Below are 15,605 nucleotides of genomic sequence, written 5' to 3' on the forward strand. Positions count from 1 at the left end.
ACCTATCCGTTATATATAGCTATTACTCAGGTACCCGAGCACTTCTTGTCAGCTTCTCCTGACAGGCGAGAAACAGTGACATTGCAGTTTTCAACCATGGCGAAGAACGGACACAACATCGCTCACGGGGTAATCTCAGGAATTGTTTTAATTGCTGGTGAGTATTTAGACTAAACACTGATAACAGTATAATAAGGATATCGACCTCAATACCTAGGGAACATGTTGACATGAGTTTGTTTACCTGGACGTGTGTGAGTGTGCATCGATTGACATTTACACATTGAACCGGGCCACACTGGAGGGGTTGTATAATGGTGCGTTGGGAAGTGATAGACGCAGGCTCTTAAATTCGTTGTTACTTGAAGTCTACATGGCTCAAATCCTCCTGGCGAAGAGTGAATTCTGATTTTAGCAGAAACTTGTTTTTATGAAATGTCTTTTGATGCTTTTAATCACCAAAAAGAAAAAAAAGAAATGAAAAACAAACAAAAACAAACTGTAAGTGGTGTGCATAGTCTGTTTTCACTTTCAGTTAGCGATATTATACCCAGAGCTGGGTCTTGGTTACCACTCAAAGACACGTCCACGTGTTTTTATTTTTATAATACTTGAAGAAAGACTTAAAAAAAGGTTTAAATTTTTTTCAGCCTTCAATAAACCATTTTATTTTTACACAAATATACCCGCGACAGATTATCTTTTTCCGATCTTTCTGGAATGAGTGGTCGTTACATGGACACGAACTACCATAAAAGAATTCTTTCAGTTTGAACCTAGTTCACCTTGAGTTAAATTCATTGATAGTCCTCTCTATGGGAACTAGTATACACCTTTAAATATTCATAGTATCAAAATGGTCGCAGTTCGATTTAATCCCCTTTGCAATCTCTGACTCATCAAACAATTTTCTCCGAAGTCATTGACATTTTTTTATGCCTGTGTTGTAGCCGAAAGTATACAATGTTCTTTGCTTTTACCAAATATTTTCTCTGACTGTGGTAATAGTTTTGTTGCTTTTATTCATGCAAATCGGACCAGAATCGGTTGGTTAAATCCGAAGAGATCGATATATATATATCACTATTATGAGACGGGGTGGTTAGGTACATGAGTAGCGTTTTAAAGCATAATTACCACAATGTTTTAAGGCATGACGAGGAGTCTTGTGATTCGTGATCACGTGAAAGGGATGTGTTATTTAGGTCAGTTTCTGACTAAGGTTACCGTGTTCAATGGGCAAAACCAGTCAGGCGGAACCGAACCCAGTCAAACCGCTGTCCTGCGGTGGAAAACATACCGGCAGTGTCACACCACAACCAGCCCTAGGTGTATTCATAGCTTATAGACAGGCCTAGGTGTATTCATAGCTTATAGACAGGCCTGAGTGTATTCATAGCTTATAGACAGGCCTAGGTGTATTCATAGCTTATAGACAGGCCTGAGTGTAGTCATAGCTTATAGACAGGCCTAGGTGTATTCATAGCTTATAGACAGGCCTGAGTATATTCATAGCTTATAGACAGGCCTAGGTGTATTCATAGCTTATAGACAGGCCTAGGTGTATTCATAGCTTATAGACAGGCCTGGGTGTATTCATAGCTTATAGACAGGCCTGAGTGTATTCATAGCTTATAGACAGGCCTGGGTGTAGTCATAGCTTATAGACAGGCCTGAGTATATTCATAGCTTATAGACAGACCTGGGTGTATTCATAGCTTATAGACAGACCTGGGTGTATTCATAGCTTATAGACAGACCTGGGTGTATTCATAGCTTATAGACAGACCTGAGTGTATTCATAGCTTATAGACAGACCTGAGTGTATTCATAGCTTATAGACAGACCTGAGTGTATTCATAGCTTATAGACAGACCTGGTTGTATTCATAGCTTATAGACAGGCCTGAGTGTATTCATAGCTTATAGACAGGCCTGAGTGTAGTCATAGCTTATAGACAGACCTGTGTGTATTCATAGCTTATAGACAGACCTGGGTGTATTCATAGCTTATAGACAGACCTGGGTGTATTCATAGCTTATAGACAGGCCTGAGTGTATTCATAGCTTATAGACAGGCCTAGGAGTGTATTCATAGCTTATAGACAGGCCTGAGTGTATTCATAGCTTATAGACAGGCCTGAGTGTATTCATAGCTTATAGACAGACCTAGGTGTATTTATAGATGATAGACAGACCTGGGTGTATTCATATCTTATAGACAGACCTGAGTGTATTCATAGCTTATAGACAGACCTGAGTGTATTCATAGCTTATAGACAGACCTGGGTGTATTCATATCTTATTGACAGACCTGAGTGTATTCATAGCTTATAGTTAGACCTGAGTGTATTCATAGCTTATAGACAGGCCTGAATGTATTCATAGCTTATAGACAGGCCTGAGTGTATTCATAGCTTATAGACAGACCTGAGTGTATTCATAGCTTATAGACAGACCTGGGTGTATTAATGGCTTATAGACAGTCCTGAGTGTATTCATAGCTTATAGACAGACCTAGGTGTATTCATAGCTTATAGAGAGATCTGGGTGTGTTCATAGCTTATAGACAGTCCTGAGTGTATTCATAGCTAATAGACAGAACTGATTGTATTCATAGCTTATAGACAGACCTAGGTGTATTCATAGCTTATAGACAGACCTGAGTGTATTCATAGCTTATAGACATAGACAGACCTATAGACAGAGTGTATTCATAGCTTATAGACAGACCTAGGTGTATTCATAGCTTACAGACAGACCTAGGTGTATTCATAGCTTATAGACAGACCTGAGTGTATTCATAGCTTATAGACAGACCTGGGTGTATTCATAGCTTATAGACAGACCTGAGTGTATTCATAGCTTATAGACAGACCTGGGTGTATTCATAGCTTATAGACAACCTAGGTGTATTCATAGCTTATAGACAGACCTGAGTGTATTCATAGAATATAGACAGACCTAGGTGTATTAATAGCTTATAGACATACCTAGGTGTATTAATAGCTTATAGACAGTCCTGAGTGTATTCATAGCTTATAGACAGATCTGGGTGTATTCATAGCTTATAGACAGACCTGGGTGTATTCATAGCTTATAGACAGACCTAGGTGTATTCATAGCTTATAGACAGACCTAGGTGTATTCATAGCTTATAGACAGACCTGAGTGTATTCATAGCTTATAGACAGACCTGGGTGTATTCATAGCTTATAGACAGACCTAGGTGTATTCATAGCTTATAGACAGACCTGTGTGTATTCATAGCTTATAGACAGATCTAGATGTATTCATAGTTTATAAACTGACCTGAGTGTATTCATAGAATATTGACAGACCTAGGTGTATTCATAGATTATAGACAGGCCTAGGTGTATTCATAGCTTATAGACAGGCCTGAGTGTATTCATAGCTTATAGACAGACCTGAGTGTATTCATAGCTTATAGACAGACCTGGGTGTATTCATAGCTTATAGACAGACCTGGGTGTATTCATAGCTGATAGACAGACCTGAGTGTATTCATAGCTTATAGACAGACCTGAGTGTATTCATAGCTTATAGACAGACCTAGGTGTATTCATAGCTTATAGACAGACCTGGGTGTATTCATAGCTTATAGACAGGCCTGAGTGTATTCATAGCTTCAAGACAGAGCTAGGTATATTCATATATTATACATATCTAGGTGTATTCATAGTTTATAGACAGACCTGAGTGTATTCATAGCTTGTAGACAGACCTGAGTGTATTCATAGCTTATAGACAGACCTAGGTGTATTCATGTTTTATAGACAGACCTGAGTGTATTCATAGCTTATAGACAGGACTGAGTGTATTCATAGCTTATAGACAGACCTGAGTGTATTCATAGCTTATAGACAGACCTGAGTGTATTCATAGCTTATAGACAGACCTGGGTGTATTCATAGCTTATAGACAGACCTGAGTGTGTTCATAGCTTATAGACAGACCTGAGTGTATTCATAGCTTATAGACAGACCTGGGTGTATTCATAGCTTATAGACAGACCTGGGTGTATTCATAGCTTATAGACAGACCTAGGTGTATTCATAGCTTATAGACAGGCCTAGGTGTATTCATAGCTTATAGACAGACCTGAGTGTATTCATAGCTTATAGACAAGCCTGAGTGTATTCATAGCTTATAGACAGACCTGAGTGTATTCATAGCTTATAGACAGACCTGAGTGTATTCATAGCTTATAGACAGACCTGGGTGTATTCATAGCTTATAGACAGACCTAGGTGTATTCATAGCTTATAGACAGACCTGGGTGTATTCATAGCTTATAGACAGACCTGGGTGTATTCATAGCTTATAGACAGACTGAGTGTATTCATAGCTTATAAACAGGACCTAGGGGTGTATTCATAGCTTACAGACAGACCTGAGTGTATTCATAGCTTATAGACAGACCTGAGTGTATTCATAGCTTATAGGCAGACCTGGGTGTATTCATAGCTTATAGACAGACCTGAGTGTATTCATAGCTTATAGACAGACCTGGGTGTATTCATAGCTTAAAGACAGAGCTAGGTATATTCATAGATTATACAGATCTAGATGTATTCATAGTTTATAGACAGACCTGAGTGTATTCATAGAATATAGACAGACCTAGGGTATTCATAGCTTATAAACAGACTTCAGTGTATGCATACAATATAGCACATGTGAATGCACTGATGTGCAGGACTAGTGATTTGCTGTTTGTGAATGACTAAATACTATATATAACACATCAACTCCGCAATAGTAGGGCCAGGAAGGTGTTTATTTGTTTTCAGTGAATCACTGAACACACATTATTTAAATAATCCACTTAGCAGCAAAACGGAAGTAAAACGTGTTACTTTTTCATAATTGAACTTATAATTGACGTTTTGATGGACATGAGTATTTGCGAACCGTGAATATCATATGGGTGGTGTTTGAGGTTATTGAGGATTTATGCCGCTATCTATGTATACTGTTTGTGTCTTGAGTTAATAAGAATGGTAGTCATCCTCTTATTTAGTTATTAGCATGCGTTTTGCGAAAAAGCAATATTTGTTAATATATCTTCCGTTTACGGGTTCCCTCGATTGGAGCCTTAAGCCACATCTAGAAAATACAACGGCTACGCCCCATGGGAATGTTGGTTACAATTAGTGCCGGGTAACCGATGATGGTCGTTAGAAACCATTTAATGGTTAGACTTGGATCGACTCAACGGCTCTGATCGATGCTTATGACTCGCGTGTATGTCTGGCCAGGTTATAGGCCATCGTTATACAGTTGTTGTTTTGCCATGTGTTACAATAATTAACAACTTGCTGTGTATCTATGGGACATTCCCTTAATTTGTAGTTGCCAGTTTGATTGGCTAAGCTACTAGGTCTGCTGAACCAATCAGAATGCGAGTTACAAACCCGTTTCAATGTATAGTTGGCAATACCAGTAACAAGTGCCACTGATTATAACCGAGTTTGAGAGAAATTCAGACTAGAAATAACTATCTGACTAACAAACAGAAATCTCTAAAATATTTTGATGGAAAGGAAATTTTAATGTTAATTGAAACTAGCGATGGTTTTGGTATCTAGTCAATACGAGTTACCTTCCCTGATGTCGGTGTTTGATCAGTCGGGAAAATGCCAAAGAAAGTAAAATGCGGGTAATTTGAGAATTCAAGAACCGCGAGAATTGATACAGGTTTTATCGAAGACCACCAAAATGTTAGCCCTGAAGGTACCGTGTATGAAGCCAGGTAGATATGTAGATCTGGCCACCAGTATGTGTTGTGTAACCCACGTTCTACTCCAGGGATCATGAGTTATGAAGCCAGGTAGATATGTAGATCTGGCCACCAGTATGTGTTGTGTAACCCACGTTCTACTCCAGGGATCATGAGTTATGAAGCCAGGTAGATATGTAGATCTGACCACCAGTATGTGTTGTGTAACCCACGTTCTACTCCAGGTATGAAGCCAGGTAGATATGTAGATCTGACCACCAGTATGCGTTGTGTAACCCACGTTCTACTCCAGGGATCATGAGTTATGAAGCCAGGTAGATATGTAGATCTGACCACCAGTATGCGTTGTGTAACCCACGTTCTACTCCAGGGATCATGAGTTATGAAGCCAGGTAGATATGTAGATCTGACCACCAGTATGCGTTGTGTAACCCACGTTCTACTCCAGGGATCATGAGTTATGAAGCCAGGTAGATATGTAGATCTGACCACCAGTATGCGTTGTGTAACCCACGTTCTACTCCAGGGATCATGAGTTATGAAGCCAGGTAGATATGTAGATCTGGCCACCAGTATGTGTTGTGTAACCCACGTTCTACTCCAGGGATCATGAGTTATGAAGCCAGGTAGATATGTAGATCTGGCCACCAGTATGTGTTGTGTAACCCACGTTCTACTCCAGGGATCATGAGTTATGAAGCCAGGTAGATATGTAGATCTGACCACCAGTATGTGTTGTGTAACCCACGTTCTACTCCAGGGATCATGAGTTATGAAGCCAGGTAGATATGTAGATCTGACCACCAGTATGCGTTGTGTAACCCACGTTCTACTCCAGGGATCATGAGTTATGAAGCCAGGTAGATATGTAGATCTGACCACCAGTATGTGTTGTGTAACCCACGTTCTACTCCAGGGATCATGAGTTATGAAGCCAGGTAGATATGTAGATCTGACCACCAGTATGCGTTGTGTAACCCACGTTCTACTCCAGGGATCATGAGTTATGAAGCCAGGTAGATGTGTAGATCTGACCACCAGTATCTGTTGTGTAACCCACGTTCTATTCCGGGGATCATGAGTTATGAAGCCAGGTAGATATGTAGATCTGACCACCAGTATCTGTTGTGTAACCCACGTTCTATTCCGGGGATCATGAGTTATGAAGCCAGGTAGATGTGTAGATCTGACCACCAGTATGTGTTGTGTAACCCACGTTCTATTCCGGGGATCATGAGTTATGAAGCCAGGTAGATGTGTAGATCTGACCACCAGTATGTGTTGTGTAACCCACGTTCTACTCCAGGGATCATGAGTTATGAAGCCAGGTAGATATGTAGATCTGACCACCAGTATGCGTTGTGTAACCCACGTTCTATTCCGGGGATCATGAGTTATGAAGCCAGGTAGATGTGTAGATCTGACCACCAGTATCTGTTGTGTAACCCACGTTCTATTCCGGGGATCATGAGTTATGAAGCCAGGTAGATGTGTAGATCTGACCACCAGTATCTGTTGTGTAACCCACGTTCTATTCCAGGGATCATGAGTTATGAAGCCAGGTAGATATGTAGATCTGACCACCAGTATCTGTTGTGTAACCCACGTTCTATTCCAGGGATCATGAGTTATGAAGCCAGGTAGATGTGTGTAGATCTGACCACCAGTATCTGTTGTGTAACCCACGTTCTATTCCGGGGATCATGAGTTATGAAGCCAGGTAGATATGTAGATCTGACCACCAGTATCTGTTGTGTAACCCACGTTCTATTCCGGGGATCATGAGTTATGAAGCCAGGTAGATGTGTAGATCTGACCACCAGTATCTGTTGTGTAACCCACGTTCTACTCCAGGGATCATGAGTTATGAAGCCAGGTAGATATGTAGATCTGACCACCAGTATGCGTTGTGTAACCCACGTTCTATTCCGGGGATCATGAGTTATGAAGCCAGGTAGATGTGTAGATCTGACCACCAGTATCTGTTGTGTAACCCACGTTCTATTCCGGGGATCATGAGTTATGAAGCCAGGTAGATGTGTAGATCTGACCACCAGTATCTGTTGTGTAACCCACGTTCTATTCCGGGGATCATGAGTTATGAAGCCAGGTAGATATGTAGATCTGACCACCAGTATCTGTTGTGTAACCCACGTTCTATTCCAGGGATCATGAGTTATGAAGCCAGGTAGATGTGTAGATCTGACCACCAGTATCTGTTGTGTAACCCACGTTCTATTCCGGGGATCATGAGTTATGAAGCCAGGTAGATATGTAGATCTGGCCACCAGTATGTGTTGTGTAACCCACGTTCTACTCCAGGGATCATGAGTTATGAAGCCAGGTAGATGTGTAGATCTGACCACCAGTATGTGTTGTGTAACCCACGTTCTACTCCAGGGATCATGAGTTATGAAGCCAGGTAGATATGTAGATCTGACCACCAGTATGCGTTGTGTAACCCACGTTCTATTCCGGGGATCATGAGTTATGAAGCCAGGTAGATGTGTAGATCTGACCACCAGTATGTGTTGTGTAACCCACGTTCTATTCCGGGGATCATGAGTTATGAAGCCAGGTAGATGTGTAGATCTGACCACCAGTATCTGTTGTGTAACCCACGTTCTACTCCAGGGATCATCCTGTGCATCGTGGTCAGCGTGGGCGTCCACAAGGTGGAAAAGTTGTTTGGAAACTGGGAGCGACCTTTCGGCAACGATGGACTTGAAGTTCCAGAACGTGAGAGAGACGATTTCCGCATGGACAGCGAAGAACATGAACATCGCCACCGACCAGGACATGCTCATCATCACGAGCACCACCGTAGACATCATGGATTTATGATGCTATGGGCTGTTGGCTTTGCCGTAAGTTTCACCCAGTCACAAACTACTGTGTAGAAGAAAAAGACCCCGACATTCTGGCGAACTTCTGTTTTATTTTCTAATTCGTCATACTATCTGATGCTTAGGATATCCTGACACCAAGTTCTACTGTTTCAGTACATCCCGAAATCATGTCGTAACTCACTACATCCTGGCATCGTGTTTTACTCTTTCAGTACATCCTGCCTGGCCTCTTCGGAGTCATCTCAGCCTTCACGAAGAAGAAGGGAGTGGTAAGTCTAGCTTCCTTCATGACGTCTTAGCTCTTACTGTTCACTGTCCTCCTGTACATAGTATAGTTGTCTCTGTCCTCCTGTACATAACATACCAGTGACCAGACCTCATAAGTATAGTTGTCTCTGTCCTCCTGTACATAACATAGCAGTGACCAGACCTCATAAGTATAGTTGTCTCTGTCCTCCTGTACATAACATAGCAGTGACCAGACCTCATAAGTATATTGTCATAGCATAACATAGCAGTGACCAGACCTCATAAGTATAGTTGTCTCTGTCCTCCTGTATATAACATAGCATAGACCTCAGTTGTCTCTGTCCTCCTGTACATAACATAGCAGTGACCAGACCTCATAAGTATAGTTGTCTCTGTCCTCCTGTACATAACATAGCAGTGACCAGACCTCATAAGTATAGTTGTCTCTGTCCTCCTGTACATAACATAGCAGTGACCAGACCTCATAAGTATAGTTGTCTCTGTCCTCCTGTACATAACATAGCAGTGACCAGAACTCATAAGTATAGTTGTCTCTGTCCTAATATGCTTAGATTACAATATAGACATGAGTATTCTTCACTCATATTGTGTTCTATATCCTCCAGTTCATCACCCACATGGTGTTCTATATCCTCCAGTACATCACCCACATGGTGTTCTATATCCTCCAGTACATCACTCACATGGTGTTTTATTGTCTCCAGTACCTCACTAACATAGTGTTCTATTGTCTCCAGTACCTCACTAACATAGTGTTCTATTGTCTCCAGTACATCACTAACATGGTGCTATTGTCTCCAGTACATCACTCACATGGTGCTATTGTCTCCAGTACTTCACTCACATAGTGTTCTTCTGACTCAAGTACATCACTCACATAGTGTTCTATTGTCCCCAGAACCTCACTCACATATTGTTCTATTGTCTCCAGTACATCACTCACATGGTGTTCTATTGTGTCCAGAACATCACTCACATGGTGTTCTATTGTCTCGAGTACCTCACTTACATGGTGTTCTATTGTCTCCCTTACCTCACCCACATAGTGTTCTATTGTCTCCCTTGTCTCACTCACATAGTGTTCTATTGTCTCCCTTGTCTCACTCACATAGTGTTCTATTGTCTCCAGTACCTCACCCACATAGTGTTCTATTGTCTCCTGTACCTCACTCACATAGTGTTCTATTGACTCAAGTACATCACTCACATAGTGTTCTATTGTCTCCAGAACCTCACTCACATAGTGTTCTATTGTCTCCAGTACCTCACTCAGATAGTGTTCTATTGTCTCCAGTACATAACTCACATAGTGTTCTATTTTCTCCAGTACCTCACTCAGATAGTGTTCTATTGTCTCCAGTACATCACTCACATAGTGTTCTATTGGCTCCAGTACATCAACTCACATAGTGTTCTATTGTCTCCAGTACCTCACTCACATAGTGTTCTATTGTCTCCAGTACCTCACTCACATAGTGTTCTATTGTCCCCCTTACCTCACTCACATGGTGTTCTATTGTCTCCAGTACATCAGCCACATGGTGTTCTATGTTTTATGTGTTCACACTGTTCCTGTTCTCCCTTCCAGTACATCAGCCACATGGTGTTCTATGTTTCATGTGTTCACACTGTTCCTGTTCTCCCTTCCAGTACATCAGCCACATGGTGTTCTATGTTTCATGTGTTCACACTGTTCCTGTTCTCCCTTCCAATACATCACCCACATGGTGATCTATGTTTCATGTGTTCACACTGTTCCTGTTCTCTATTCCAGTAGATCACCCACGTGGTGTTCTATTGTTTCCCTTCCAGTACATCAGCCACATGGTGTTTTATGTTTCATGTGTTCACACTGTTCCTGTTCTCCCTTCCAGTACATCATCCACATGGTGATCTATGTTTCATGTGTTCACACTGTTCCTGTTCTCCTTCCAGTACATCACCCACATGGTGTTCTATGTTTCATGTGTTCACACTGTTCCTGTTCTCCCTTCCAGTACATCACCCACATGGTGTTCTATGTTTCATGTGTTCACACTGTTCCTGTTCTCCCTTCCAATACATCACCCACATGGTGATCTATGTTTCATGTGTTCACACTGTTCCTGTTCTCTCTTCCAGTAGATCACCCACGTGGTGTTCTATTGTTTCCCTTCCAGTACATCACCCACATGGTGTTTTATGTTTCATGTGTTCACACTGTTCCTGTTCTCTCTTCCAGTACATCAGCCACATGGTGTTCTATGTTTCATGTGTTCACACTGTTCCTGTTCTCCCTTCCAGTACATCATCCACATGGTGATCTGTTTCATGTGTTCACACTGTTCCTGTTCTCTCTTCCAGTACATCACCCACATGGTGATCTATGTTTCATGTGTTCACACTGTTCCTGTTCTCTCTTCCAGTACATCACCCACATGGTGTTCTATGTTTCATGTGTTCCTGTTCTCTCTTCCAGTACATCACCCACATGGTGTTCTATGTTTCATATGTTCCTGTTCTCCCTTCCAGTACATCACCCACATGGTGTTCTATGTTTCATGTGTTCACACTGTTCCTGTTCTCCCTTCCAATACATCACCCACATGGTGATCTATGTTTCATGTGTTCACACTGTTCCTGTTCTCTCTTCCAGTAGATCACCCACGTGGTGTTCTATTGTTTCCCTTCCAGTACATCAGCCACATGGTGTTCTATGTTTCATGTGTTCACACTGTTCCTGTTCTCCCTTCCAATACATCACCCACATGGTGATCTATGTTTCATGTGTTCACACTGTTCCTGTTCTCTCTTCCAGTAGATCACCCACGTGGTGTTCTATTGTTTCCCTTCCAGTACATCAGCCACATGGTGTTTTATGTTTCATGTGTTCACACTGTTCCTGTTCTCCTTCCAGTACATCATCCACATGGTGATCTATGTTTCATGTGTTCACACTGTTCCTGTTCTCCTTCCAGTACATCACCCACATGGTGTTCTATGTTTCATGTGTTCACACTGTTCCTGTTCTCCCTTCCAGTACATCACCCACATGGTGTTCTATGTTTCATGTGTTCACACTGTTCCTGTTCTCCCTTCCAATACATCACCCACATGGTGATCTATGTTTCATGTGTTCACACTGTTCCTGTTCTCTCTTCCAGTAGATCACCCACGTGGTGTTCTATTGTTTCCCTTCCAGTACATCAGCCACATGGTGTTTTATGTTTCATGTGTTCACACTGTTCCTGTTCTCCTTCCAGTACATCACCCACATGGTGTTCTATGTTTCATGTGTTCACACTGTTCCTGTTCTCTCTTCCAGTACATCACCCACATGGTGTTCTATGTTTCATGTGTTCACACTGTTCCTGTTCTCTCTTCCAGTACATCACCCACATGGTGTTCTATGTTTCATGTGTTCACACTGTTCCTGTTCTCTCTTCCAGTACATCACCCACATGGTGTTCTATGTTTCATGTGTTCCTGTTCTCCCTTCCAGTACATCACCCACATGGTGTTCTATGTTTCATGTGTTCCTGTTCTCCCTTCCAGGACATCACCCACATGGTGTTCTATTGTTCATGTGTTCGCACTTTTCCTATTCTCCCTTCCAGTACATCACCGACATGGTGTTTTATGTTTCATGTGTTCACACTGTTCCTGTTCTCTCTTCCAGTACATCACCCACATGGTGTTTTATGTTTCATGTGTTCACACTGTTCCTGTTCTCTCTTCCAGTTCATCACCCACATGGTGTTCTATTGTCTCCAGTACATCACCCACATTGTGTTCTATGTTTCATGTGTTCAGACTGTTGCTGTTCTCCCTTCCAGTACATCACCCACATTGTGTTCTATGGTTCATGTGTTCACACTGTTGCTTTTCTCCCTTCCAGTACATCACCCACATGGTGTTCTATGTTTCATGTGTTCCTGTTCTCTCTTCCAGTACATCACCCACATGGTGTTCTATGTTTCATGTGTTCCTGTTCTCTCTTCCAGTACATCACCCACATGGTGTTCTATGTTTCATGTGTTCGCACTGTTCCTATTCTCTCTTCCAGTACATCACCCACATGGTGTTCTATGTTTCATGTGTTCCTGTTCTCTCTTCCAGTACATCACCCACATGGTGTTCTATTGTGCTCCCTTCCAGTACATCACCCACATGGTGATCTATGTTTCATGTGTTCCTGTTCTCTCTTCCAGTACATCACCCACATGGTGTTTTATGTTTCATGTGTTCACACTGTTGCTGTTCTCCCTTCCAGTACATCACCCACATGGTGTTCTATGTTTCATGTGTTCGTGTTCTCTCTTCCAGTACATCACCCACATGGTGTTCAGCATCATGACCCTCCTCGTCATGGGAATCGCCTTCGTTGTGGGAGTCGTGGCCTTGGGTAGCTTGGCCGTCTCCCACCCCAACCAGTGTACTCCTCTAGGAGAGAAGTGTCAATGCACGTGAGTGTTCAACTGTAGTGGTTACGTGCAATCTGTGCCTGTGATTTGTCAAAACAGTTTGAAAAACAAGCTCATTTGTAAAAACACTTGTAAAACAGTTTGCTCCAGAAAATACTTACAAATACTTTGTGTCAGTTTTTACATAATATTTTAGAATATTGCCACTGTATGCTATATGGCCTGACAGACGTGTTATGGAGAAAATAACTTGTTCGGCTCAGAGCAAAATAGGAGAAAGGTCCATCCTGACTGAGTGTTTATAGTTTTTTAAGTCATTCTTTTCTTTTGAATGAATGAGGTTGACCAAGGCTTCCAGAGCCATAGGTTACATCAATGCCGGCGTTAGTTGAAATACCCATTTTGAGTCGTGGACCTGCTTCGTACTACCAATATATACCTTTCGTCAAGCGGCAGAAGTGGCGGGTCATTTAAGAAACACAATTCAGCTGTGTGTAGCGCATACTCCGCTTATTTACTTTTATATATCTATTGTAACATTACAGATCGGAAGATATGTACGAGCCGTTGACCCTCGAAATGACCTGTGACAACCTCCACTGCCTCTACGTCATGTGCATCATCGTTGTCCTCGTCGTCGTCTCCGGCTGGATACTCACCCTCGTCAGCACCATCCTCTCCGGCGTCCTCATCTGCAGGCGGGAGGTAAGCTGCGTCCTTTCCCCAGTGTCAGCCCATGGCGTCAAACACTTCCTCTGCCCCGGGATTTGGGGCAGAGAGATCCATAGCTGCCTGAATAGCCGACTAAGTAGATCTGCTGGTCAAGCCGCTGTCTTTATTGACTGCGTGTCATGTTACCCGATGGCGTAAATCGCTGCTCCCAATCACTGGATTATCTCGTCCGGAGTCAATCATATTAAATTCGTCGTCACACGACGGGAGTACTTCTGTCTGCAGCTTTAAGCAACAAACAACAACGGGTTGTTTATAAATGACCTATCCCACTGTTGTCGATAAGATCGTTTCTAATCATTTCAACCTTATTCAGATCAGATTTCTTGTATTGACGTAACTCGTTAGTGTGTCAACAGACAGTAACATGTGACTGCAAACAACTCTTATTTGACTTTTAGACAATATTGAATAGACGCAAATCCATATATTTCCAGTCTGCCGGTGGTGTCGTCATTCAGAAGACCCCCATGGCTCCCGCGGTCATCCACAGCAGTGTGCTTGGGTTCGGGGATGGCGAGAAGAAGGGACTTCCCCAGACCCACGACGCCGCCAAGCTGGTTACAAACATGGAGATTTAGACACTCCATTTTGGCGACGATCGTCTTTAAATATCCAAGCTTTCTTTCTTTTTTACCTAATGTCCTGTTAATACTGAAAACTATTTTGCCAAGTTGGTATTATACAAGTTGTATCAATGATCTGATTGAAATCTCACTAAGACAAGTCAACTGAGCAAGCACCTGTTCTAACCCGTGTGACAGTCTCTCGTTTGCGCACTTTCATTCTGCAATACTTGTTTACTCTTTAGACAGGTTTTATCACTATTTTTCTCTCGTTCATATTAGACAGGTTTTGTCACTATTTGCTAGCGTATGTCTACTATTTTTTCTAGTTTCAATATTTCTAACAACTTATGAGATTTCTTCTTTACACTAACAAACGTATTCCGTGTTGTTTTGTTACAATATAAACAGATTATCCGCGCACAAATATATAAATTGAAATATCGATTTTTAAAAATGAAAGTGTATATTGTATGTATAAGAACATTCCTCGTTGTCGGATCAAGACCTGTTAAAACACACAGTGTCAATGAAATATTAACGTTGTTGTAAATTAGCCGAAGTACACGCCAGGCAAGGCGGTGAGAAGAGACTTTTACCTGCTGTACTTAACTACATGATCCCTCCGAATTAATTTTGAATTAAACTTTACATTGTTGGTATTGTTAAGAAATGTTTTTGAAAATAAAATGCTGTATTTCTGTAGAAAAACGCATTTCAAAGCCTCATATGTTTACATGTGTCCAACTCATTGTTCGCCTTTCAGTTGAGACAAACATGCTCACTTATAGTGTCGTACATTCATCCTTCCACGAATGATTGAATACTTCCGACACATTACATCATCCACGATAACTGATGAGCTTCAGTAGGAGGATTTCTACTTTTTGCCTTTTAATTTTACAGAATATAAAATTACTTTTTGCAGCCCCTTTGCACCAACCGGACTTAGACACATACACTATATATGTATAAACATTATCTTGCTTGCGCACTGCGAGTTGTCTATAACGGACCAACAT

The 15,605-nt window shown here is 41.7% G+C and overlaps 1 protein-coding gene and 1 long non-coding RNA gene across 2 annotated transcripts; both read left to right on the top strand.

Annotated features, from left to right (window-relative positions):
- LOC124256369 lies at positions 1 to 15,294 on the top strand. The gene is made up of 6 exons (XM_046690372.1): positions 1 to 157; positions 8,398 to 8,630; positions 8,825 to 8,881; positions 13,188 to 13,327; positions 13,831 to 13,990; positions 14,455 to 15,294. The coding sequence occupies exons 1-6, from the start codon at positions 97 to 99 to the stop codon at positions 14,596 to 14,598; spliced, it is 795 nt and encodes a 264-aa protein (XP_046546328.1). The 5' UTR covers positions 1 to 96; the 3' UTR covers positions 14,599 to 15,294.
- LOC124256371 lies at positions 4,874 to 7,506 on the top strand. Its single transcript, XR_006892890.1, has 4 exons — positions 4,874 to 5,775; positions 5,854 to 5,931; positions 6,000 to 7,403; positions 7,484 to 7,506. It is a non-coding gene; the product is annotated as an uncharacterized LOC124256371 (long non-coding RNA).
- Positions 15,295 to 15,605: the final 311 nt, after the last annotated feature.

This window comes from Haliotis rubra, unplaced genomic scaffold, assembly GCF_003918875.1.
Source record: "Haliotis rubra isolate DU_JTF1 unplaced genomic scaffold, ASM391887v1 Scf626, whole genome shotgun sequence".
Lineage (NCBI taxonomy): Eukaryota > Metazoa > Mollusca > Gastropoda > Lepetellida > Haliotidae > Haliotis > Haliotis rubra.

Bases quoted from the DNA above. Each gene is read 5' to 3' on its own strand.
- LOC124256369 (XM_046690372.1), top strand. From the start codon at position 97: ATGGCGAAGAACGGACACAACATCGCTCACGGGGTAATCTCAGGAATT. The intron at 13,328-13,830 runs GTGAGTGTTCAA...GTAACATTACAG, and splicing joins GGAGAGAAGTGTCAATGCAC to ATCGGAAGATATGTACGAGC. The intron at 13,991-14,454 runs GTAAGCTGCGTC...ATATATTTCCAG, and splicing joins TCCTCATCTGCAGGCGGGAG to TCTGCCGGTGGTGTCGTCAT.